General features: G+C 52.0%; 1 protein-coding gene across 4 annotated transcripts in view; it reads right to left on the bottom strand.

The window, feature by feature from the left end:
- The window catches only part of SSC4D (scavenger receptor cysteine rich family member with 4 domains), a 45,073-nt gene extending 17,732 nt beyond the window's left edge, over positions 1-27,341 (bottom strand). Inside the window, exons 1-3 of one of the 4 annotated variants that reach the window (XM_039507298.1) lie at positions 26,532-27,341; positions 25,050-25,312; positions 12,317-12,497 (exon numbers count right to left, since the gene is read on the bottom strand). In XM_039507298.1, coding sequence (XP_039363232.1) covers positions 12,317-12,497; positions 25,050-25,088 — 220 coding nt within the window. In that variant the 5' untranslated portion in view covers positions 25,089-25,312; positions 26,532-27,341. Of the gene's footprint in view, positions 1-12,316; positions 12,498-12,627; positions 12,728-25,049; positions 25,313-26,531 lie in introns of those variants that run through there. The other 3 variants (XM_039507297.1, XM_039507299.1, XM_039507300.1) reach the window with 3 other exon arrangements.

Here is a 27,341-nt window from a genome sequence, read left to right on the forward strand (position 1 = left end):
GGATCTCACGGGACGCCATGGGGTGGGCCCTGTTGTGTGCGCCACTTGAAATGGCGATCCAGGGGAAGGCTTTGGTGAGGGAAAATCTAGGCAATTCTTCCCCTAAAGATTTCCTCTTCAACACCTGCCCTGGCCGCAAGCTGCAGCACTGCCAGGGCAGAGAGTCGCACTAGCTCAGGGCAGCACCCATGTAGCTACTACACCAACGGGAGAGAGCTCTGCTGGCGGCGTGGTTCACCCACCTCCCCTGAGGTGGTAGCGATGCCCATGGGAGAAGCTGTCCCATCGACATAGCACCGTCCAGACGGGAGGTTACGGTCGGTATAACGACACAGGTCTGTAGTGTAGGCCTGGCCTAAGTGTCTGAGCCCCACTTCGAAGCCATCTTTGACCGGGCTGCTCTAGCATAGGGTGACCAGACAGCAAGTGTGAAAAATCGGGACGGGGTGGGGGGCAATGGGCCTCGTTATAAGACAAAGCCCCAAATATCAGGATTGTCCCTTTAAAATGGGGACATCTGGTCACCCTAGTCTAGCCAGGGACAGCCGGCCACACAGAAAGGCAGGAAAACTCCCTCAGACCTGAGCCAGCTGGACTTTGCCAAGGACTCCCCAGAGGACCCCACTCCAGGATGCCAGGGGGTTTAACTCTCCAACCAGTCTCTCCTCGGCCACGTCTCCGTGTGCTTAGCCAGACAGACACCCGATTCTTCGGGGCCTCACGCACGTGCCCAGAACGGGCGAGAAAGCTACCACTCAGAATGGCGGCACAATGCCTGCACAAGAGGCCAGATCGTGGGGCAGGCCAGATCGTGGGGCAGGCCAGAGGACAGGAGCTCTCTATGCCCACCATTGGAAACCTCACCCCCAGGGAGCACAGAGAACTGGCGACGTCCCCAGGATATACAGTGCAACGGTGACACCCAGTGGCTCCCATAGTCAATGGGTGCGATGCCAGGCCGGGTCCTCCTTCTGCTTTGCACCTTGGGGAGCCTTTTGCACCCCCAAAAAGCAGGCTGGGCCCAATTCTGAACCACGGCGGGGCCTCTCTTGCCGCGGGAAGGGGCTGGAATGCACAAGGCTCCTCCCAGGTGGGAACTGCCCCAGGTGCCAGGAGGTGGCCCGACCTCCCAGACACCTGCACAGGGGAGAGGGCATGGCTGGAGTGGTCTCTGCTCTGGCTGTGGGAAGGCTGGCGTCTCCCCATTGGGCTGCATCTGCTCTCAGTGGCTCCACAGCTGGGGGGTTCCCCACCCCAGGGAGTTACTCAAACCTCAGCCTGCTACTTGGGATGGACACTGGGCCCCCAGAACCAGCTCCGAGCTCCAGACCCAGACTCCAGTGTCCCGGCTCAGCCCTCTCTCTCTAAAGCGTCTGGCCCAGACCCCCCAACCTACGCGCGCCCTGCACTCGGGGGACAGCCTGACGCAGCACAGAGTTCTTGGGCCCCTCGCTGCTTGCCAGAGACCACTGCACACGGCCAAGTGCCTTAAAGGCGAGTGGTGCTGCGTGCTTCTCACACAAGGTCTGAGCACTGAACTTTCACATGGGCCACAATCCATTCACAGTCACCGGGTCTATTCCCCGGCATTCGTGAATTGGCCCAAAAAGCTTTATTTCCAGCAGAAAACCCACCATGGATCCACTCCGATGAAGAGGCCACCTCCAGAGAAAGCCCAGACCTGAAAGTTAGACCCCGTCCACCTCCCCACCTTTCAGGAAAATAATTCCCAACAAATCAAACCTGCCTTAGAGTGAAAGACTCCAAAGACTTGACGCGGAGGTTAAGGGGGTGACAATCACAATCTATACGTACCTAGACGGGGAACAAATATTTGGCAACAGGTTCTTCAGTCTAGGAGACAACAGAAGTTGAACCTGGAGAAACTCAGGCTGGAAAGGAGGCTCACATTTGTAACAGCGAGCGTGACTAAGCATTGGAACAATCTACTAACGGTTTCTGTCACCGGCAATTTTTAAATTGGCTGTTTCCTTACGTGATTTCACGGCAGTTTTCTGGCCTGGCCTATGCAGGAGGTCAGCAGAAGATCCCAGAAGTCCCTTCTGGCCTGAGAATCTATGAAAATCCCCGTCTTAGTCACAGAACATGAACACGTGATCAGGGGATCTCTTCTACGTCATCCCTTGGCCTTCTTCTCTCTACCTTATCCCTACCACCACCGCAACCTTCGCTTTGAGTCTTTCACTCTACGGCAGGTTTTATTTCTCTACCGTATCCCCCCTCACGCCTCTAATCCGCCTGATCCTGCTCTTTCCAGCCCGGCCCTTTTCCCATAAGCAGAGCACCACCACAGTTGTCAGTTCAGCGTAAGCAGCTTGTCCTGTAACTCATGTGCCAGATGCAGCAGCCAGGAAGAGGATAATTTAAAGGTGACTCATGGCATGAGACCAATTGGGCCACTGGCCTTTTGTGCCTCGTGAGGGTGACAAAAATGGCTTCAGAGGGTTCTAAGTTAGCCACAAAAAATCCAGCTTTTATCCACTCTGGAGGAATCTATGGGCCACAGGAGAGCTTGTGACCGGACAGAATCATCGTAAGTATTATTTATTACTCTGCACCTAGAGGCCTAGACGAGATTGAGGCCCTGTTGTGCTAGGTGCTGTATATACCCATAGCAAGAGAGACTCCCTGCCCCAGAGTTACAGTCTAACTAGACAAGGCAAGCTAAAGGTCTAGAGAGATTCAGGGGGACAGGGGGCTAGTTTTCCAGGGCTCTGCACCCACAACTGGGGCCAGTTTCAAAAGAGCTCCGCTCCCCACTTGGGCACCAAACTAAAGGCCAGGTTTTCAGAGGGGCTCAGCTCTGAGCAGCTTACAGTGGGAAATGTAGGGCCGGATTGTCCAAAGACCTGAGCATCCAAGACATGAAGCCCTTCTGAAAATCTGCTCCTAGGTGACTTGCTCCAGGTCATGAAGAGAGTCCGGGGCAGAGCCGGGAACTGAACCGAGATCACCTGAGTCCCAGGCTACTGACTGAATCCCAAGGCCCTTTTCCTTGTCATCACTGTGGCTATCCCACCATGCCCAGCAAACGTCTCCCAAAAGGCAGCGAGGACACAGATACCTGCCCCCAGTGCTGCGTGCTGTGTGGACGCAAGCGTTGCCACGTGTGTGAACAGAAGCAGCGAAGCGTGGGCGCTCTCCACCAAAAACGTTCTTCCAGCAGCACTAAGACGACAAATCTGAAATCAGTGCAACTTGTGAACGTAGACAAACCCTAAGAGACAACATTACGAGTCAAGAAGCTGGATCCAGGCCTTACCACCGGCTGGAACGAAGGCCACGGACAGAAATCGGGAGCACATCAAGCTAGAAGTGGTTTCCTTGAAGGAGTTGCCAGGTTCACACACCACTTCTGCCCACGTGCACAGAAGGGACAGACGAGTTCTCCCACAATACACTGGGAAAGGGTTCATAGGGCAGCTCAGCGTACTGCAGTTCTGAGAACCATGGGACATGCCCCGTGAAGTCTTAGTGCAACACCAGTAATGATACAGCAACTCCAGCCTGATCTCTCAGCATCACTGATCTCACCCATGCTGGGCTGACTCAAGAGAACCGACTCGAAATTAGATCACTTGAGTAAACCCCACAGTGAGGGAAAGTATCGTTAGTCAGATTGTTTAAAACTCTGATTTTGCATTTTCTTTTTGCTGACACCTATTTAACTCCAAAGCCTAAAACACACTTGATAGAAAGGACATCTTCGGTAAAGTTTCATATCCCTGCCCCTTTCATTAAGAACTTGCAACATGCATCTGAGATGTCCAGGATTATCTTCAGCAAAACCAGCAGACCCCAGACTTGACATTTCTGGTATTTCTATGTTTAACAGGGAAAAAAATGATATTTTGAAAAGCAAATCTTCCAGACAGAGCCAGCTGAAAATTTTTCAGTGGAACATTTTCCCTCAGAAAATGTCCTTTTGTCAAAAATCAAAATGTTTCACAGAAAAGTACCCACTGACAGGATTTTTGCCAGAAATATTTCAAAACGACTCAGAATGGAGTTTTGTTTCGACGTTCTCATTTTGTTTCATTTCAACTTTGCTGCTTCATTTAGATGTTTACATTAGAATACAAAATATTAATGTGAAGAATAAATATTTGACATTATGTTTCAAAACAAATTATTTTGACGTTCTCAAAACAAAATGATTCAATAAGGTCCTTTTGATGCTTCCAATCTGGCATTTTTGTAGTATTTCTGTTCCCACAATATTTCTAAATTTTGACTTTTTGTCCCAATTTGGGATGAAAGCAAATGTTAAAATGTTTTCATTTCCTGTGGGATAGAAATGCCATTTTCCAACCAGCTCTACTTCCAGGCTTCCTTTATCCATCTTAGCAAAGGGAACAGACCCAGTGGAAATAAAATCCACCAAGCAACCTAGTGCCAGATTCCCATCTCAGTTGCACCAGGGCAGGCAATGAGGCCCTGGTGCAATACGCCTACACAGACACTCATTTCCCGCTGCTGCTTCTGCAATAATGTAACGCAGAGGACAAATCGCCCTTTGTTATCCACTTAGCCAAGTCTCATTCACAAAAAGAAATGAATGAAACAATAGAGGGCAGCATGCTCTGTTCCTGTCTGAGTGGTTTACGGTTACAAAGTTCCTGTCTCAAATTCTCCCTGGGGGAAATCTGTGATTTATTCCAAATTCCATGCAATTTATTGGGGAGGGAGGAGGATTGCGGGCGAGTTAGTTGTCAGTTGTAGTATAAGCCCATCCGTGAGAAGTGGATTGCCCTCAGTCAGCCAAGCTTTTCCCATTGAAGGGCTGAGAGCTGCCAGCCTGCAGCTCCTCACCCCAGACCAGACCAAGCATGAATCAAAGCCGAGCACTTGTTTTCCAAAGGTCTCCGCTTAGGCCAACAAGGACGACACGCTCACTCGCTGATGTTCGGTCTGCACAATGCTAGCTTGCCAGTGCCACGGGCTTCCATTCCAGCCCCCAACCCAGTTGCTGAAAAGCTTTAGACTTGAGCCAGTTCTGAGCGAGGCAGAGCCATCGAGGCTGGGAGTTTTCAAAGAGCCTAAGGGAGTGAAGTGCCAAAATCTAATGGAAATGCACTGACAGCTGGGGGCCTCGAAGATCTGCTCTGGGAATTATGTTGGGAAAGTTCTGTGTTACACAGGAGCTCAGACAAGACGGTCACAATGGTCCCTTCTGGCTGTGAAATCAATGATTAGAGCAGGGTGGTAACCAGAATTCCCAGTCGGTGGGAAATTCCAAAAAAAAAATTGTTCTGAACTGGAACAAAAAGCTGAAATTTCAAAAGTTTCCCACAGAACAAAAATTTCCAAAAAGATCCAGAGCCATCGAAAAGCTTTGTTACACGAATGTTGAAATGTTTTGTTTCCAGTGTCAACTCCCTTTGTTTTGACTTTTTTAGGATATTAAAATGTTAACTAGACAATAGAACAGATTATATTGAATATCCCACAAAAGTCAAAACAAAATGTTACCGTATGGAAAGGTCACTGAAATTGACGTGTTCCTACGCAATGTTTCCATTTCAGTGAAATTGCATTTGTAGACAGACGACTGTTCCATCAAAACTTTGCAACTGGCTCTGGTGTCAAACTCCTAATCTGCTTTGACGATCCCGGCACTACCTGGGAAGTTACAACGGTACAGCAGCACTAGTATAGCTCTCTGTGTGGACACTCCTGTTCCCAAAGAAGAATGGCTTTTCCCAATTTAGCTTAAACCCCTTCCACATTGGCATAAGGTAGACAAAAAAATAAAAATAAGGCATTCACATCAAAATAATAACATCCATATAGGGATTACCACGGCTAACTCAATATAAACTCACACCGTAGCATCTTGTACTAGTATAGTTTTCCTGTGTAGACAAGACCTTACTGTTTAGACTGTGCCCATCATTGTGGTATCCGAGCTGGGTTCAGGTGGCACATTTCAGATCTGAAATTTATCTCCTCCCTGCAGAGGCTAGGGCTGTAGGCTGCTGGCCTCTCTCCCTAGCCCAGAAACTCTTATCAATCCCTCCCCTTCAGAGCACAGTTTATTCTTCAAACACAACAGTTCAATATTAAGGCCTGGTCTACACTAAAAAGGGGGTTCGAATTAGGGTACGCAAATTCAGCTACGTGAATAGCGTAGCTGAATTCGAAGTACCCTAATTCGAACTACTCACCCGTCCAGACGCGGCGGGGTCGAACTCCGCGGCTCCCCCATCGACTCCACCACTGCCGTTTGCAGTGGTGGAATACCGGAGTCGACCGCGGCACTTCCGGAGTTCGAACTATCGCGTCTAGATCAGACGCGATAGTTCGAACTCCGAGAAGTCGAACTCACGGCGTCGGTAAGTGTAGACTAGCCCTAAGTCTATGTATAAACCTGGTCATTCCCCCAACTCAGGTCTTCTGCTAAGGCCTTTCTGCTTGTGTCCGTGTCCCTGTCCCAGTCCCAGTCACAGTCCCAGTCCCAGTCTCCTCCCTGCAGCTCCTCTTTATAACTGAGCGACTGGGTGGCTTTTATAATGGCTGGATCAAGCTCAGCTGGGAAGCAGCTGATCAGTCACAGGTGAGGCTGGGCACAACTCTCCTTAAAGGGCCAGACACCATGTGACAGGAAGTGTTTAGCTCTTAGTTCTGGCCCAGGTGTAACCAAAACCTCTCTTCATCAGTAGTAAAATTCACCCCCTTTGCAGAGGAGCCAGCAGCGAGAAGGCCTAGGCACCACTTCAGTCCCACCTGAACCCTTACCAGGTGCCGACGGCTAGCATAGCCCTCTGCCCAGGGTGAATTTTTATGTTAACCCCTGTGAGGTTTTTTATGAGTTTTTAGGGCAGGTGGGATTCAAGCCCCCCAACTCCCTGGGGGAGACCCCATGTGAACTCAGGCCACAGACAGTCTCCATGTGCCACAGTGAATGGAAACAGGCACATTTCACGCAGCTCTGTGAGGCTGGCAAACAAACACTAAAAAGAGGAGGAATGAAGATGAAATGCAGTGAGCCCCGTGGTTCCTACTGTATTCACGGCAACGCTGGGGGGCAACAGGGGCCCAATCTCAGCCCTGCTGGAGCTGGTGGTGAAACTCCAGCTGACTTGAGTGGCATGAGCTCAAACCCTCTCAGGCTGTGTCTACACAGGGCATTTTCAGGCATTCTCCTGCCACAGCTCGCCTGGTGCCAGCAACAATGTAAACCAGGGGACGGTGCTTTTCTCGCCCTGTCCGTCAGCTCCTCCACCACATGAGCTTCAGGAGAACCCCATTATCTGCTGGGTGGGGATGAGAGGTGCTTAATAAAGGGGGGTAAGTCTCATTAGCCTCCCTTTGCAATTGGAGAGACTAAGGCCTGGTCACGCACTGAGTCAATGGCAAAGCCGTGACTAGAATCCAGGTGTCCTGGCTCCCTGTTCCGTGCGCTTCTTCTCTGTGGGTCGGCCAACACACACACACACACACTCACACGCTACAGGGTAGTGACTGGGGTTTACAGAGGAGCAATATCCCCTGGAACAAACGAGCATCCGGCTCTGCAGAGAATCGTATCGCTCAGAGATGGACGGAATCTAGGTAACTTTCCCTCAGGGGCTGAGCCAGGATTGTTCCCTGTAATTAGGGTGACCAGACAGCAAATGGGAAAAATCAGGCGCGGGGGTGGGGGGCGGGTGTAAATAGGAGCCTATACAAGAAAAAGACCCAAAAATCGGGACTGTCCCTATCAAATTGGGACATCTGGTCACCCTGCTTGTAATGTGTACGTAGGGCTTGCCTGGAGCAAGGTTGCACAGTGCAGATCAACCTGAGGGAACTGGGATTGTTTAGTCTGCAGAAGAGAAGAGTGAGGAGGGATTAGATAGCTGCTTTCAACTACCTGAAGAGGGTTCCAAAGAGGATGGAGCTCAGCTCTTCTCAGTGGTACCTGATGACAGAACAAGGAGCAATGGTCTCAAGTTGCAGTGGGGGAGGTTTAGGTTGGATATTAGGAAAAACTTTTTCACTAGGAGGGTGGGGAAGCACTGGAATGGCAGCAAAGAGTCCTGTGGCACCTTATAGACTAACAGACTCTTATAGACTGTCTGTTAGTCTATAAGGTGCCACAGGACTCTTTGCTGCTTTTACAGATCCAGACTAACATGGCTACCCCTCTGATACTTGACACTGGAATGGGTTCCCTAGGGAGGTGGTGGAATCTCCTTCCTTAGAGGTTTTTAAGGCCAGGCTTGACAAAGCCCTGGCTGGGATGATTTAGTTGGGTTTGGTCCTGCTTTGAGCAGGGGGTTGGACTAGATACCTCCTGAGGTCCCTTCCAACCCTGAGATTCTATGATTCTATGATCTCTCCCAGCTCGAGGGCTTTGATCCAGTGTCCTGATTTGGGGCCTCTCCCGTCTGGCCATTTCCCAAGCTTCACCCCCATTTCTTTGCGAGCGTGGCACACACCCTGCCGATCTCCCTCCACGGAGGTTTCGGCGGCGTGTCCCCGCAGGTTCCAGTCATCAGGGTTTTGCCCCTCCTATCGCTGTTGTGACTTGCGGGTTTGTACGCCCCCTACATCTCGGTGATGGCAAAGGCAAGGTTTGGTCGTCTCCGTTAAGATGCCAGCAAGTGCTGCAGCGAGACTGCTGCGTCGGTCAGCGTGGTACTGAGCGCCGAGCGAAGAAACTGAGCGACATCAGGTGCCGCTTTCACCAAAACCCATTGACTGGCTGTCTCTGGATAGGCGCCAAAGAAAGCTGCTATGAACCTCAGCGAACAGGCTTCAAACAACTCAGGTTTCATTGTTAGGATTCTTCAGGGCATTATTTTCTACCCGAACCGATACTCCACCAGGGAATTCAAATCTCAGGGCCCAGCCCTGCATTCCTTGGGGATTTGGCCAAGCAGGGACCACAGCAGCTGGCACCAAGTTCATGCAGAAGAGAACCTGCTTCCCCATCTCCCCAGGAGCGCCAAGTTTCAATAAACAGCCAGCCCCGAGCTTTCACCCTCTGCACATCTTTCAAGGCTTTCCGCCCTGTTTAAAGAGAGCCCTTGGCATTAGAAGTCAAAGACTGATTGGTGTCCGCTGGGATCATTGGGTCTACACATGTAACCTCATCGTGAGCGCCGCTGGAGAGAGTGTGTGAAAGTTCACAAGCTGTCGCCATAGCCTATAACAACAAATGCTGATGGGAGAAGGTAGCAAAGCAAGACAGACCGAGTTAGTCCAAACCAAAGAGCCTCCTGCTAGAACTCAAGGACTGTGTTAATATCAGGCCTGGTAAGCGAGGGGAGTGGGGGACCGGAAGTTAATGGACCAAAATTGGTGTGTCGGAAATCAGGTGTAACCGGTGAACCAGACAAGGAGGTGATGGGCTAGTCCACCCACCAATCCCCTTTGTGGGTCCTCAGAAAGAGCCTTTGGGGCGACAGGCTGGCTACCGCCAGGCTGGCTGACCGAATGATGGCAGACGGAGAAGGAGTGAGTTTCACCATCTTGGCTGCCACCCCCACCATCTCCTGGGACCCCAAGATCCAGCATGACGCCGCTGTGCCTTCGTCGCCCTGATCCTGAGAGATGTCCTGACCAGACAGGGCCAGAGAGACTCCGGTGACCTCGCCACCTCCATGGGCTCCGGCTACATCCTGACCACAGCCTGGGATGTGAGACTTTGTCTCCTCCCGCCCCTAGACAGGCACTGGGCCTAAACCGTCTCCTAGTCCACACCCGCAGAGCCGAAGGATGAGGACTTGTAACCCACACAGTGGGGTGCTCTGTCCCATGTAGGGGCACTGAGACCATGTCAATTACCACGGGATAGCAAACACCTTTCTCCCTAGCGAAGGCAAGGCCTGTGTGTTGGCCCAGGGCCCCGATCCTGAAGAGGGCCCCTGTCAAATGGATAAGGATGGTACTAACCGCGCTGGTGGATATTAACAAATCCAGGACACCAGGTATTCAGGAGAGGGCAAGCCAGCTGGAGAGCAGTCAGACTGGACTCTCGTGGGGCTCCAGCCGAGCTGCGCCTTCTCTCCAGGGGCTGGGAGGAGCTTAGCACAGCACTGACAGGTGTGCAGGGCAATCAGCACTTTGTCTCTCTATTGCTCCCCCCACCCACATTCAGCTGGGGGTTTCCAAGCTGCCTAAGGGATTTAGAGGCTCAGTTCCCATTGACATTAATGGCAATTGAGCGTCCAGCCCCCCAGGCATCTTGAAAGTCCCTTTTCTTCTCTGTTTTTGCTGTCCTCTGTCCAATCACCCCCATTCCTCGCCTCCCTCCATCCCTGCTGGGAGGAGGGCAGCCTCGGTTCCCTCAGCCAGTCCAGTCACGATCGCACCCTACTGGGCATGGAAGTCACAGGCAGCAGGGGGGCAGAAGGGGGGAGAGCCAACCACTGGCTAGGGGAGCACTCACGTTTCACAGAGTCATAGATTCCGAGGCCAGAAGGGGCCAGTGTGGCCACCTAGTCTGATCCCCCGTGTGTAGAACTTCCCTGGAACAATCCCTGTTTGACCTTTGAAAAACATCCCATTCTGATTTAAAAATGGAAATCCACACAACCCTTGGTAAGTTGTTCCAGTGGTTAATCACCCTCTCGGTTAGAAATGCACACCTTATTTCCAGTCTGAATTTGTCTAGCGTCAACGTCCAGTGTTAAAGCAAGGAACACTCCCCTGGTCAGTGCTCAATGCCAGACTCAGGTGTGTCAGGAGGCTGGCACAACAGCTTGGCATGGCCAAAGAAGAATTGCAAAGAGCCTGTCAGGAGATGGGGGTGGGGGTGGTAGAAAATCCCCATGCACAAAACCCTGGCACATCTGTGTATAACAAGGTTACGAGCTGTTCAATCAGCAATAACCCTTCCTATGGTTACCACCACGGCTTTGTCAGAACATGTTCAGCAAAAGGGGTTTTCGATAGACGAGGCCATTTTTGCCTAAAATCAAAAGGTTTAGAAACATATGTCAATTTCAACGCGCTTTTATTTAGAAAAAGCCTAAATGAAACCTTTTAAAACCGTCGAACCGTCCCGGTTTTGGAACGGACTATTTCAGCTTTTCATTTCCAAATGACCTTTTGAAAACAAAACGAATGGTTTTGCCTATAAAAGTTCAAAAGGGTTGACCTCGGAACAAGCCGTTTTGATTTTCCCAAACCAAACCGGTTTTGACTGGCCCCAAATGAAGAGTTCTCGGAAATTTCATTTTGCAGGAACTTCAGTAAAGGTTTCTGTTCGTTCCATTTCAGAATGGAAAAAAAAATTACAGAAATTACAGAATTTCCCATGACAAGAAAAATCCGGTTCCCTCCCAGCTCTGATTAGTAGCTGACTCTGGCCACTGCATTTGCCATCACAAATATCATTCATGAGACTGGGGTTTGATTTGGAAAATGTCCTGGACCAGCAGCGGCCTTCTCATGCCTGCAGTTATTGCAGACCCAGTTAACGTCAGGTGGAAAGGCCTGACTGTGCCCAGAGATCAAGGAAACCCGTTGTCTGAGTGACACCGATTATGCCTTGAAATAATGGCAGGGGCAAAACTGCATCCGCTATCTGTGCCTACAATTTGCAGGTGTCAAAAGGACGATGTTACGTCTGTGAAATGCACCCCTGTGCCGATGCCATAAAGTGCTATTTAAGGACTTCTGGGCTTCAGCGGGACTTACGCGATGCACAGACCTTCAGCTAGGGTTGCCAACCCTCCAGGATTCTCCTGCAATCTCCAGTAATTAAAGATTAATCTTTAATTAAAGATGATGGCATGTGATGAAACCTCCAGCCAAAATTGGCAACTCTACCTTCAGCTGACTCTCTGCCCAGGGATAAATACCAGACCTTTACAGAGCACTTTTCATCAGGAAATCTGAAAGCCTTTTACAAGGGAGATCAGTATCATTATCCCCATTTTATGGAAGGGAAAACAGAGTGGGCAAGTGAGTAACTTACTCAAGGTCACCCAGCAGGCCAGTGGCAAAGCTGGGACTAGAACCCAGAGTCCCTGTTCAGCACTCTCCCCATTAGGCAACGCTGCCTGCCAACTCTGGCCTGTGGCAATTGCGTTCAGAAGCCGGAGTGACCCTCACACGCAGGTTTTGGAACCAGCCTGCTCTTTCGCTGCTTCCAAGGAGCTCTGCACACCGACTTGGGGGACCAACCAATCAGCCGGCGCGCCTGTACCGGACACAGCGCTGCAGGCTGGAGGTTCAGCATGTGGAGGGAGAGATTTACATCTCTCCAGCTGATCCTGGAAGTGCCCTGCCCTAGGATCAGCTCCCTAGCTGTGGGCCAAGTTCCCACCCAGGCTGCACCCCGTGCAAAGAAAGAGCTCACCGCTGGGGCCGAGGAAGAGGAGCAGTGCTGCTGGGAGCAGGAAGGCAGGGAATACCCAGAGGCCCGGCCTCCACACTCGGTGCTCGGTAGCTGGCCGGGGACCAGTTCTCATCGCTGCTTTACACTCGTCAGCTGGATGGTCGTCCGGTTGTCTCTCACGGAAGCAGATGAGAAGCCACACCTGGAAAGTTCCGAGACAAGCATTAGTGATTGTTCATTGTTATTTCTGCAGTGCCTGGGAGCCCCCGTCATGGCCCACGGCCTGTTGTGCTAGGCCAGGAACCGGACCAGTAAAATAATGAAAATCTTACATTTATACAGCACTTTATATCCTGCAGGACACAAAACCTACACAGGAATCATTTTGCCTAGCTCTGAAATGCAGTCACCTCTGGGGTGGAACCCAGTAGCTGTTGAACAGCAAAGAAGACCAGCTTAGGAGAGGAAGTGAGGAATACTGTAGCCAGGTGACACTGCAGGAGGAATCTGAGCAGATAGAACGTAACAACCTCCAGTGAAGTTTCCCTCACTCCCTTGTTGTGGCCAAGATGTGCCAATGCAATTTTTTATGACCACATGTGGGCGGGACCTTACATCTCACCGGAGAGACAGCAGCTAGCCCTGGGCTGGGACATTGGTTCTGTGCTGACTTATCACCAACATTTCTCCTGCAGCACCCTGCATTTCTCTTGGGAATCTCCCATCCGAGTACTGAGCAGCCCGGACCCTGTTGTGCTCCTGGCACAGGACCAGCACACCTAAGGCAGAATGAAGACTGCATGAGATGTAGCCAAATGTCAGCTAGTGCTTCCTTCAGCATGAACGGCCTAGATTGTCCCTCAGCGCTCTGTGCACGGAGGGATCTCCTCTAGTTGAATGTGGGTTCAGCTATCTGGGCAGCGCATTCCCCAGGTCTCTGCATGATCCAGTGACCAGGCTGGGGAGTGGGTAGGATATGCCCCAGGGTGGCTGCAGAAGGTTCAGGGTGAACCACATCAGGGGGATCCACCTTGACTCTCCTGGCCCCATGGAAATTAGTCAGAAAAAATAATCCAGCCCAAGGTTCCCCACCCCACCCCCTGTGTGGAGCATCTGTAGCCTGGAGCCAGCTATCCCAGCAACACAGCTCCAGAGGAGCACCTTGCCAGAGAGCAGGAGGGATGGAAGGGGCAGAGAGCCAGAGCTGGGGCAAAGGTACAGGGACCCTGTGCTGGTGGCCCAGGCTTCTCCAATTTCCAGGCCTTGGGGTGGGCCCTACAGCCTTTCTATGGGGAGCATCAGGACAATGTGTTTGTGGGGGTCCTTTCAGAGATCGCTTCACCCCTGCCCTCTCCCATGGGTTCCTCCACATGGCAGGCTGACCTGGGCCAGCATTGGTCATTTCTCTGTGCACACTCCACTCAGTAAAATACCTGGCCAGGGAATCCTCAGATAATTGCAGGTGTCCAGTGTCCTGCCTCAGCACAGGGGCCAGACTAGCTGGCCTCTCGCGGTCCCTTCCAGCCCCGCATTTCCATGAGTCCCTGATGTTCCACCTACCCACTAGGCCCAGCTTGGCTCTCGCTCCCACCAGCATATGGGCCTGACCCAGACCTCATTAAAGTCAATGGGAGTCTTTCCACTGACTTCAGTGGACTATGGGTCAGGCCTTAAAGTAGTAAGTGCCTGAAGTCAATATGGTGGTGTTTTCCCAAGAGAATCAAAGCCCACAGCATTCAGCCTCTGGGAGGCCACTCAGCAGCTGCTTGTAGAGGCAAATTCCTCAGGTCTGTGGGTGGTGTGCTAGGGAGGTCATTGAATTATGGGACCTTCAGGTGTAATCCAGTCCACCCCCGCTCCTTCCCAACGCTGAGGACACCATCCCTGACAGGTGTTTGTCCAACCTGTCCTTAGCAACCTCCTGTGATGGGGATTCCACCATCTCCCTTGGAAGCCTTTTCCAGAGCTTAACTACCCTTAGAGTGATGAAGTTTTTCCTAATATCTATCTTCAATCTCCCTTGGTACAGATTAAGCCCATTGCATCTTGTCCTCCCTTCAGTGGACGTGGAGAACAATTGATCACCGTCCTCTTCAGAACAGCAATTAAGATGTGTGAAGGCCGTCTTAAGCATCCCCCTCAGTCTTCTTTTCTCAAGACTAAAAATGCCCAATTCTGTCAACCTTTCCTCACAGAGCAGGTTTTTTTAAACCCTTCCCTCATTTTTATTGCTCTCCTCTGAATTCTCTTCAATTTGTCCACATCTGTCTGAAAGTGCGGCACTCAAAACTGGACACAGTTCTCTAGCTGAGGTCTCAACCAGCGCCAAACAGAGTGGGACAATTGTGTCTCACATACAAAACTCCTGTTAATACCCCCCAGAATACTTCCCTCTTTCACCGCAGCTTCACATTGTTGGCGCATCTTCAATTTGCGATTCGCTGTCACCCCCAGGCCCCTTTCAGCAGGATTACTGCCTAGCCACTTAGTCCCCATTTTGTGTTTGATTTTTGCTTCCTCAGTGTAGCACTTTGCCCTTGTCTTTGCTGAATTTCACCCTGTTGATTTCACACCAATCGCCAATTTGTCAAGGCCATTTTAATACTGTCTTCCAAAGTGCTTGCAACCCCTCCCAGCTCAGGGTCATCCGCGAACGTTCAGAGGTCTGGAGGCGTGGCGAGGGCGGGGAGGTTGAGCTGTCCCCTCCCACACCAATCTGTGGCCTCTACTGCAGTGTAGACACACCCACAGAGCGCAGGGGCTGTGATTTCCAATGACGGGTTCCACACATCGTGGCCTTGCCCTGCTTAGCCAACCGCACCAGGTCCATTGCATCCACTCCAGGAACTTTCACAGCTGCAGAGGTCGGGTCAGATTTGCCGCTTAGTGAAGCTAGAAGAGGGGAAATCTGCAGCTGCCCCCTCAGAAACGTGGACATGAAATTCAGCTGGATACGAGAACAGCCTGTTTGCAAAAAACTCCCCCTTCCCACCAGGATCTTGACCTGAAAAGGAACATAAAGATATAGATGCCCAAGCTGGACTGACGTCTAAGGAGCTTTCAGGAACAATGGCAAGAGCCGAGCCATGCCCATAGGTGTGAACCTCCGGAGTGTCCCTGTATTGCCGGACAGTGCCCGCTTTACACCCAGCGGGCAGAGTTTGGTGGGTATATAAGCCCCGTCTCTACATTTTCTGCAGGCATCAATGGACTAATTCATTGAGTCCTGAATGAAAAGTCTTGGCTTGGGTACCTGCTGCCCTTGAGCGCAGATATGAACGCATCCCCCCAGCTAGGCCCTATGACCTCCTCTCCCACGGGCTCCCAGATGCCACGCACTGCGCAGCCCATGCCAGGTAACCCGCTGCCCCTCAGCACACGGCTCTGATAGGCAGCTTCCCCCTGTCCGTGGCAGCCCCTGGAGATAACCCGGAGAGATGCGGATGCAGCCTGAACTCTGACACGCTTGGCTGGGAGACGTCTGAACTCCCCTGGGCTTGTCTCCTTGTCAAACGCAGCCTCCGCGTGACCAGCCAGAGACGACTGGGAAGCACGTGACCATCTTCACCCAAGCTGCCCCCAGAGAGAGACTTGCAGCTCCCGCTTCATTCTCCTGGCCCATAGATTGGGAAAGGGACTCCCTGAGGCCTGGCCCCCTCCCCACGATGTACTGAACTTATCTTGCTTTATGAGCCGCCAGGCCCAGTTCAGCCCTGCTCAGAGCGCCACTGACTTTCCGTCCATCTAAGGCCCCATCACTATAATACCTGAGCACCATCTTTAATGTATTTCTCCACACACCATCCCCGCAGGGCAGGGCCCTGTTATTATCCCCATTGGACACACGGGGAGACGAGGCTCAGAGAGGCTAAGTGACTTTCCCAAGGTCACACCGGGAGTCGGTGTCATAGCAAGGACTTGAACCTGGGTCTCCCAACTCCCAGACTAGTCCCCTACCCACCAGATTTATTGCATGGAAGCCATCAGCAAAGAGCACGGCTGCTGGGGCCACATACCGTTAGATGTCAAAGACCCTCCTGTTTTGGCCGTCAAAGGCCGCTTCCCCTGTGAAGAGCGTGAGGTAACAAGGGGAAAAGGGAGCCCATCCGGATACAGTATCAATCACCCTGACACTTCACAGACAACTTATGTGCAAACCTTCCTTCCCACTTCCATGCTCCACTGTGCTTCCCGGCTTGGCGGGGCCGGAAGAGCGGTAGAGAAACACTGCAAGACAGGCTGGTTTACTGAGGGCTTGCGACCTAGCAAGAGGTGACGAGCCCCAAACATCTCAGCAGGAAACCAAACTGGGTGAGATCACCAGCCCTATGGAGCCAGGAGGCGTTCAGAAAAGCTTCAAATGAGCAACCGAGCTTCCAGACCGACTTTGCTCCTCACTAGTTAAAGATTGACTCAAAAACAACCCCCCAAACCGGAATTCCATTAGCTGCCTTGGAAAGAAGCCCCGATGTGGTACAACCAAAGCCTGGGGGACGTGTGTCATGGGCGACCTCAGAGCTGCGTTTGCACTGAGGAGCTAAAGATGCTGGCGACCTACAGACAACAGAGCGAGCGCTTTAGACCTATCGGCACGACAGAGCAAGCGCCGTAATGTGGATCTGTAGAAAATGGAGCGAGCGCTGTAACGTCCGGGACGTGCCACCGTGGAGAATTCCCCACTTCCTGCGCTCTCCCTGCTCGTATGCCGCTCCCCGAGCTCGCAGGGGGGACCCGCCAGCAGACAAACGGCTCCGTTATGAAGGGATGAAAAATAATCTAGTCCCCGCCGGTGCGTTTTTCAATACTCCATTCATCCCTACTGTGCCAAGGCTCCCTTCTGAATAATGGCACCTTTTGTCCTGCCCGGCCCGCCCCACCCTCAAACCTAGACTGGCTGAAGGAGGGCAGATGAGGCTCTCCCGGGCCGGCAGCACATACCTGTTCCCTACCAAGGGAGGACGTGCGGCCAGGCTCAAAGGAAACCATCCCAGCCTTCCCCCAACAAGCAAAGCTCCCAGTGCCACCCGCCTTCCCTGCCTCCTTTAATGCAGCCAGACAGGGGAGGAGGAGCAGCCTTTCCTAATCGCCTTCCCTACAAATGATCACCATCGGTGACTTCTGTGAAAGAGCCAGAGAGCGATGGACAGCCCCTGGCAGGGGCACCGGCAGGCTTTAGCCGGCTGACACCCTCCGGTTCCCAGGCTGCAGTGGCAACACCCAGCCTGCGCTGTGTTGCTGGTGTGTGTAAAGTGCCCAGCTGCAATTCACTTAATGGATCCCTGCTCCCAATCCCTCTCCACCAGCACCAGCCTCCTCAGCTCCCAGCCCCCGATTCAGGATTACACCCCCTCGTCTTTAAACCCCAGGGGAAACTCCTTCATGAATCCCCATTGCTTGAAAATTAGCTTTAATCCATTATTGGCGATCGCAACCCTGCAACAAGCACCCTGTCCATCCAGGAGGCTTTTTGAGCCCAATGTGTTATAGAACCATATTTAAAAGACTAGCATGCATCCTACAGCCAGAGTAGAGACATCGCTCACAACCTACAGACTCACCGAAATATTGGACAGTGCATCTGGAGTAACCTACATGCAAAGCAACATTGATATTACACAGGGCATAGAAAGTCCCTACACTGTCATTCCACAAACTCATAACTATGGTCTCAAACAAACGGAGCTTTAAAACAGCTCATTTAAAAATCCTGCCTTCGGCTTGAATTGGAAATGCATCGGGTACAGAAATGAGCCTCTGCACCATTGTTCTAGGGTTGGATCCATCTCTCTTTGTAGCCATGTCTCTTCTCGAAACTATTTAAACCCTTATGAAAAACTAAACTCTTTCAAGCTCTGTTTCCCTGCCCGAGCGCTATCTATGGGTAATGATCACACTGATAAAAAAAATAAAGGAGTGCCATCAAAATCACATACCTGCTTGGTATTTTCTTTCCAGTGCAGCGATGGTTCTATAAAATCCCACAAATAAATCTCTTCTTTTGAAATAAAGAAAAGAGCTGGCTGGTTAACGAAAGGAACAAAATAAAAATAAAAAGACAGAAGTCACTATTCCCCCCCACTCTCCGGCACCAGGAAAACAGGAGGGAAAGCAGGAAACTTTGGGGAGAATTTTTTTTGCAAATGAATACAAAAAAAAAAAAGGAGGAAGAGTTAAAAAAATGTTTCACCCAGCAACCAGCGAGCTCCAGCCTGTCATCTCGTTCACCTTTCGGGAATGGATGTTGCTGCTGTTGGACGTGAAGTTGACTTAAATGGTATGGAAACAGCCCTGCATTGATAGTATCACATCCCGGGGTGGGTTTTCTCAAAAGGAGGAGAAAGAGGGGAAAAGGGACACGTTTAAAGAGACATAGTGGGGTGTGGAATGACTCGGGTTTCAGGCAGGCAGGCAAGAGATACACTCGTATGTTGGGTTCTAGCTCTGGGTTGCTGATGAAAAGCGGAGGCTGATTTAGCGTCTTGGAGGAGGGGAGACCACATACTGGAGGCATTTCTATTTGTATGTTTTCTTCCACGAAATGCCTCCGCTGAGAGTCTGCACTAACCGTTCTGCTTCACGCACGTTGGCTGCATCCCTCGGGATGGCCAGCGGCTGTGATGCACCAGCAGGGAAGGGGTCCCAGAGTCAGATGACCCCTTGATTAGTGGGCACAACGTATGCAGGATTCCTGGCTGACAGCCTTGCACTACTCGGAGTCCAGCCCATTTACGCCGGGTAAAAGGGACAGAGTGGGTGTGAAGGAGCCCTAAAAGTCTCCGTTCCAGCTGGGGGAGGATTCCCCTGGTGCAGGGACTGTGGAAGACAGGTTGTCCTCCAAGGGGCCCCTTGTAAGCTCTGCCATAATGGTCGTGCCAGGGGTGAGGATGGGGGCACACTGACTCCATTAAAGAAGGGCATCAGCAAGACTACATCTCCTATGATGCACCTACCCAGTGACTCCCATGATGCATCACCCACGCTGTCCAAGAGGGAACACCATGGTGCATCATGGGTGATGTAGTCTAACCAGGCTATAGAGGAAAATGGGATCATGAGGCACCGTGGCAGAATTGCCAAATCAAAATATTTCAGTTTTCAGCTGAAATTTGCTAGTATTCACATTTTTTTAAAATAAAAGTCCATAGGGGTGAGAGAACCCCCGGCATCTTCCAACCAGTTCTATTGAAAACCCATTTATTTCCCAGAGCATTGCCGATGGATTCATTTTTGGGGCCCTTCTTTAACGGGCCCAGTGTGCTTATTTTTCATTTTATATATAATCTTTGAATTCCTACAGCACTTCCTGAGCACTTTGCTGGGGTGGGAGATGGGGCAGGGGCCAGAGAAAATGCTTCACAAACAACACTGTTGTGATTGTGTTACAGATAATGGGTCCCGTCCAGCCCTGTCCGTGTATCTGTGCAACGTGCAAGGATCACATATGGATGATGCCAACATACGAAACGTGTGTCCCTCCTGGAAGGTGTCCTCAGCCAAGCATGCTCCTGCCACCAACGCTCCAATGACCGGTCCCTACGTGCCTTGCACTTTTGTCAGCATGAGCTGGTACAGAGAACGATTCCCATTGGCTGCACTGAGAGATGTGCAGCTTTACACCAGGGCTGAATTTGGTCCATTCTTGTCAAGAAGCCAAAAGGCCAAATCCTGAGCAGTGAGGAAGATGGGACCGGACGTTCTGAGAAAGAGGCAGAATATCTGAAGTACCTGCTCTGTGCACACTCTGAAATACGGATGCTTAAAGGACAGGAGAGGCCCAAGATCTAGGGGATGTTATGAACCCAAACTGACCAGTATCTAACGAGCAATCCTGAGTACGGGCTGCTCCTAGCCCCATTGCAGTCCATGGGAATTTTGCCACTGTCTTCAGTGACACAGGAGCCATCCCCTAGAGTTCTCTCTTTAAACTCCTTTGTTTTGTTTTCAAGCCGGGCTCTGAATACGTGTCACTAATTGCACTGTTAACCATCTGTTATGACTTTCATCTCTGGACTTAGTAATTAGCAATTAAGCATTTAACGGCTCTTTTCCAGTAACATCGGAGTTTTAATTAGGCAGCTCACACATACAAGAGCATTGCATTCTTAAGTCTAGTTTGCCTCGACTTTGCTACACTCCTGGCCATCCTGGCCCTTTGCCGGGGGTGTCCGGGCTGTAAATACTCTACATCAAAACTGGATCGAGAGCCAAATCCCAAGTTTGAACACCCCACACCAACTCTCCTTAAAGCCAGAATTCAGGGGTCAGTCCAGCAGCCCGAAGAAGCCCTGGGCACTAGACTGTTGATCATATAAACTATTGGGGGGAATTTCACGATGAATCAAGACTGTACTATTTTTAATCTCTTTACTTCCATGGTGTCGGTGTCACCTTGCTTGGCAGCACTGGGCCATGCACCAAAGCTGGTCTGGGGACCAGTGAACACCCCCACCCCTATCCTTGCACACTCAGGAGAGCACGATCAGCAGCTCCGTCAGCAACACTATGGATTCCAGGTGGGATAAATGTGTTCTGTTCGCTGGACTAGAGAAAGACCCTCACTTGCTGGATCCTGCTGGCTAGGGAATCGCAAGGACTCTGCTAATATTCAGGGTGCTCACACGGCAAGAGAAGTCTCTGGCCTGGCCAGGATTCTGCTGACTGATCCAGGCCATTCTCACGTCCAGCACCACAGACCTGGGAACGGAGCACCCCACTGTTTCCTCTGGCAGCTCCAGCAGACCGCTCCCCTAGTGGTGTGAGTGGGACCCAGGGCTGCTGTCTTGAGGGGTCTTCTACAGGGGCAGTCCCCACAATGAGGGGGGAGGAGCAGGAGAGAGCGAGCACTGGCTGCAAAGCTACCGGGAAATAGCATGGTGATTTATAGCGAAGGGATTGTGCAATATAAAGAGCCGGGCAGGTTTTTGCTGCGTGGGGAGGAGGACGCTTACCGAGGTGTCCTAACGAGCTCTGGGTTTCCCCTGTTTGCTGAGCTCAGCGATCAGGCATTTCAGAGTTTATTTCTAGCTGTCGTACGCAGTTTGGAGAGGCTGCGCCTGCGGCAGAGGAGACTGGAAGGGAGCTGTGGTGGAGGGGGGATTGCCTGGCTCTGGTCAGTGGCTGAGAGCCATCCCTGGTTCCAACCAAGGCTGAGCCAGCTCCCCTCTGACAGCTGCCATTGTATGAATTAGTTAGTGAACAGCAGAGAGGGGCCTGACCTACATACTTTGAATGCAGATTTCAACCCCACCCCAGAGCCTGGGGGCATTGTAGCAGGGCAGAGGCTTGGTTCAGGCCTTTAGCTAGTCAGGCAGGTGGCCACACCAAAGCCGCCCAAGAACCATGGGGACCAGACACCTACAGGCCCAGTGGAGTTACCCCAGAGTCTCCAGCTCAGGAACCAGCCAGAACCACTAAGACTGGGGGAGGAGGACACCTGGACCAGGCACCGGCTGCCCTGCTGGGGTTCCCACTGCAGCAGGCTGGCTCTGATGCCCAGGTAACACTGATCTCAGAGGGTGTCACAGGGTAAGGACTCAGGGTCTGTATCTGAGTTGTGGTTCCTTAGCAGTGTGAATGGCCCGTCGCCATATGGAGTAAAGGACTGATGTTCTTTGAGCTCCTTTTTCGCTTGGGATAGTTTTCCAGTCCCTTTAACTCCATCTTTTCCTTTCTGTCCCTTTCGCTTTTCCTGCCTGGAAAGATAAGGCCCAGTTCTCCTTTCACTTGCATTCATGCGAGAGCAGGATCAGAGCCAGGGCTAGTTATTCTGCCTCTGCACAATGACACTCCACCCAGACAGCCAAACTCAGTCCTTCTTAAGTCCCCTTTGGCAGCTGCTGCTGATTCCCTAGTGTAGGACAATCCTCAGCTGGCACAGGGCGTGTTCCAGGAGTGGAAGGGACAAGGGTGTAGCACAATGCACTCTGGCAATCCTGGCCAGCTGAATAGCTCCTTGGGAACCATTGTCTCCTAGTGCAAGTTAGAGCAGCCCTGAGACTGCTCTAACTTGCACCAGAAACTGATATGTCTCCCAGCAGCTCCATGATGGAGGGGAAGGGAGCAGAAAGGTGGTGTGAAGCCATCAATTCCCACCCCCCATTCAGGTTTACCAAGCACTGCCCAGTGCAGCTGAGGGGGCTTTTATTAGATATTTGTGAATAGATTCATTTCCATTGTTTACATGTTTTCAGAAAACTTTGTGCTCTAGTAAATGCTGACGGAAGGACAAGGGCAGAGGAGAGGAAGGCTGGAGCAGCAGCTGCCGGCTCCGTAACGTGCCCACGAAATGGTGCTGGCAGACAGCTGCACTCAGAAGCATCTCAGTCAAAGGTGCCCATCCCCTTCCTAAACAAAATCACCTTTGTTTGTCCCTGGTAATCTGCTTCCTGCTGCAGAAGCCACCCTGGCCAGGGGAGAAAGAGCAGCCCAAGGACGCCTTGTTGAAAAGGGGCTGCCTGGAGGGGGCTCCGGGGAGTGCCAAGCAAGCCGTGCTACCGACCCACGTGGCTGCCAGACTGTGATCTTGGGTGGGAGCGTAGAAACTGCACACCATGGGCTGGAAGGGGGCAGGGAGCAGCGAGGGTCCCTTCCCACGTGGCAGGCTGGGGATCATTCAAAGAGGCAGCGCAGCAGGGCCCCGCCGAGGAGGCCCCTCGACATAGGGGGCATTCTGGGGACCCATCGGCAGCCCTTCTATTCGGCAGGGCTGGGACTGCCCCAAGTTAGAGCTTCCCCTAAAACTGCTCCAGCCTGTGCCAGCCCCTGGCAGGGCCAGCCTAGGGGAGGTGTGTAGCCTCCCATCTCGGATGCATCAGCACAGGCCTGCATTCATCTGCATCTCCCCGGTACCTCCACGGCCCCCCATCGCTGAGCACCCACAGACCTTTAAAAGCCCCATTTCCACCGACAGCTGACGAAGAGCCAAGCTGCTGCCCCTTGCCCATCTCTGCCCTAGCATCCAAGTTAACTCCCGAGGGGCACCGGGGGGGATGGGGCCACTGCCATGCCAGCCGGTGCCAAGGGGGCGTGCCCAGGCCCCACTGCGTTTGCCCCTGCACGATGCAGGGCTAGCGGCAGCTCTGTCCTCTGAGGGCACCGCACCAGGTATCCAGCCCCCCGGGGACGGACCGTTCTGACCCCGCAGGTCCCTCCGGGCGGCTGGGCGGGGTGAACAGCAGCAGAGAGCCTTCCGGAAACCAGAGTGTCATTGGTCTGAGCCCTCGGACCAAAGCATTAAGAGAAAAAGGATTTTAAAACGACAGTCTGCTGATTCTACACCCCTCTGGCTCACCTAGAAGCTTCCCATCCCCTGCTGGCAACCCTCCCGTTCAGACGCCCCAGCAGGTCCCGTGTGCTGAGCCCTGAATGACTCCCCCGCTGAGAGAGCCTGTTCCTTTCCGAACTGCTCCAGCCTTCCGAGCGGCTGGGTCCCTGGTCTTGGCCCTGCTCCTCCAAAGCAGTTCTGGGAGCGGGCGGGAACCCAGAGACCGGCTCTTCGAAGCATCTAGTGCAGGCGTTGTCCAGCTCCTCCCAACCCTGGAGGGGGAGCAGCAAAGTGGCTCGCCACAGACTGGCTGGCCCTTGAAGGGAAGCTGGGCTGAGCCTCCCCTGTGATGGGTCAGTTACCTCCCAGCTGAGCCCTGAACTAGACTCTGGGGTGGGGTCAGTCCTTCCCCAGCTGGGAGACAGGCCTGCGGGACTTATCTTGGGCCACTCTGTTTCCTTCAGGCTTGTTTTCCTTACAGCCCCCTATTCAACTGGGATTCATGGTACCGCTGTGCCTAGACCATCTATTCAAACAGAAAATGTCCCCAGTACCAGCTCAGCCTCCAGCATGAATGATCACAGAGCTGCTGCCACGTACTCCGCACCCCCTTAGTGCCATGGCTGGGCCACAAAGCCAGGCTGGTGAGCCTGGCATGTGCCTCCCCTCTGAATTCCCCGCCCCAGCGGTCAACGCCGCTCTCATTTCAAGTGAAGCATGAGGGCTGCAAACTCACCGCCCATGAAGCAAAACCAGGAAAAGGCCCCGGGTTTCATCTGGGTCGAATGATAACACCCTGTCCTGCCCCCGCCCACCCCTAGTATCTGCCCTACTCTGCCAACGACTTTTGTGTGGGTTGGTTTTTAGCAGCCGTGCAGAGCTCTGTACACTAGGTGGCACCTGTTTTCAGGGAGAGTCTGGAAGGGCTCCAGCAGGATTTTGTTTAGGAAGAGGTGCAACCCGAGCTCCACTCCGAGTTGTTCCCGGCCCCTGAGACCGCCAGGCTCCCTGCTCCTGGGACATGAAGGCAACAGGCAAAGCGGGCATGAGGCAAGCTCAGCAATATCTGCCTTTTGCTGACCACCGAGCATCAAACGACCAACAAATTAAAACAATAGAGGTGAGGAAACAACCTAGGGAAAAGCCGTTGTGAACTAGAGTGTCACTCCAGACCCACCATCCACCCCAGGAGAGCTAGAGCACAAAGGAAATTTACCCCAGCTGAGGATCTGCCCTAAAATGCTTCGCTCTAAGATCTTTCCGCCCATACATCACCAAGCACTGTACAAAGGTGGGGAAACTGAGGCACAGAAGACCTGGGTTCTAATGTTAGCTCGGCCATTGACTTGATGTGTGACTCTGGCCCAGTCACTTATGCCACAGTGGTCAAATTATGGGGATACCGATTGGGAATGTCTGCGTTTTTAGGCACCCAACATGACACCCTGGGTAGCTTTTTAATGGCACTGAACCCCTGCAGCTCCCACTTACTTCAGCTGGAGTTGATGGGGCAGGGGGAGGGCTCAACATCTCTGAAAAGCAGGCCCCCGGGTGTCTCACACTCAGCACCCGCAATCCAGGGCCATTTCTGAAATATTTATCCTAGGTGACTCAGCCATCGATTTGGCAGCAGAACCAGAAAGAGAAGCCAAGAGGGCTGCAGGCTGGCATCTTGCCCACCACAGCACAACAGCCACTTCCCGGGGACAGAGGAGATGTAGCCCTTCTCCAGTAGCAAAAGGATCAGCTGGTTCCTGGGGGCCAGAAGACAAGACCATCTTAGCACACCCGTGATCCGTCTACTCCAGTCTTCTGTCTCTGAGCAGCACCAGAAAGTACAAATGTAATAACCTGCCCATAGGGGAAGTTTCTTCCTAACACTTAGGACGCGTTTGCATGGGAAGTTATGCCAAAATAAGGTAGGGTGGGAATTTAAAGTGCTCTAGCTATCCCAGTCAATTTCCCTATACAGACAGGAGAGAGGGATAGCCCAGGGTCATGAGTTCAATCCTTGAGGGGGCCACTTAGGAATCTGGGGCAAAATCAGTACTTGGTCCTGGCAAGGGGGCTGGACTCCATGACCTTTCAGGGTTCCTTCCAGCTCTGTGAGATAGGTATATCTCCATATATTATTATAGGCCCTGTGTGATTCAGTTCCTCCCTGAAGTATCAACCTCTAACCCCCATCACTTATCAGAGCCTGAAGCATGGGGGTTTATATCCCTCAGTACAGGTTCTTGATTCAAAAACACAGAGGAAGTGGTCATCATGGAGAAGTTAACTCAGCCTCTGCTGCAAGAAAAGAACCAGGGTGAGAACAAATCTTGAGCTAGCTAGTTCCTGACTACTGCCTACGCTAACAACAGACTCTCCCCTGCTGGGTGCTCACAGTCTGTGCTGGTGATTTGGGTAGCTGGGTATGTGCGTATGGGGTATCGGGAAGCATCCACTCATAGAGCAGCATGGGAGAGAATACTGCATTGTGCTGGCCATCGGCATGTGAAGTGCAAAAAGGAAGTCTCTGCAGCCCACATCCTCAAAGGTGTTTAGGCTCCTATCACCCACTGAAATCAATGGGACTGAGGTGCAGATCTGGGCCCATGTATCCAGCATGGCTCTGTGCTGATGCTACCACTTTACTTCCTCTCTTTCCCTGTGCTGTAAGATTGTGCTCTGAAAATCCCCCCCACACACTCTTCTCCTTTGCTCCCTCACCTTATGATATTATGTATTACAGTAGCAGGTGCAGGGCCCGACCTGAGACAGCCCCATTGTGCTGGTGCTGTACGTACCCATAGTGCTACTCAGTCCCAGCTCCCAGAGTTCACCTCCTAAACATCTAAAGGCAACCCCAAAGCAGCACTCGTCTCCCTCAGCAGGCTGGAAGGCTGGCTTTGTGGGTAAAGCCCTCAGCTGAGACTCAGCAGCTCTGTGTGCAGCACCCAGCATTGCTGCAAACCTCAAGTCACTTACCCTCTTTGGCCTGGATCGCCAAAGGCATTTAGGCTCCCAGCTCCCAGTGATTTCACAGACGTTTGGAGCCTACGTACTTGTCAGGAGCTGGGCCTTTGTGCCTCAGTTTCCCAGCTGTAAAATAAGGATAAAAATCCTGCCTTGTCAATGTAGAGGCTCAGCGCTTTGGGGCAGAGGCTATCTCTTATTGTGTTTGTGCAGCGCCCTGCACAATGGAGACTCGATCTCATCTGGGACCTCTCCGTGCTTCTCTAATGCAAAGGAGTCGTTGAGGTTCTTGTGCTCCAATACAGTGTTGCTGGCTATTTTACCTCGACGCTTTATGCCCAGGAGTCAACAAAGATGTCCCATGTAAACACCATCTAGCACTCTGATGGGGCTCTGGTAGCAAGTTCATGTCTCCGCAGCACACAGAAGGGAGTCCTGTTTGTACAAAAGCAGACCTCACCCTGCTTCAAACCCAGTTCTGCTGACGACCAAATGCAGAACTTGTTTTCTGGATACGCAGTGTAACTTCATCTGTTAAAGGTGGTTCAAGAAGATCCATTCTCAGGTTTGTAAACATGGTCCTGGGATGTGGAGCCACACCTTTACAGCTGTTTGGGTTGACAAGCTGAACCCTTGGGCTCTGGTTAGTGCAACCTGTCTTTGGAATGCAAATTGTCCGGCCAAAGTTCAGAGGGAGATGCAAAGTGAGACATCACATCCTTATCTGTAGGCCCTGCTGGCAGCAGGCAGCAAGTTGAGGATTATCACCAATGAGCTTCCAGGGTCTTTGCGGACGCACACAAACATAATAGATTAGAGCTT

This window comes from Mauremys reevesii, linkage group 20 (assembly GCF_016161935.1).
Source record: "Mauremys reevesii isolate NIE-2019 linkage group 20, ASM1616193v1, whole genome shotgun sequence".
NCBI lineage: Eukaryota > Metazoa > Chordata > Testudines > Geoemydidae > Mauremys > Mauremys reevesii.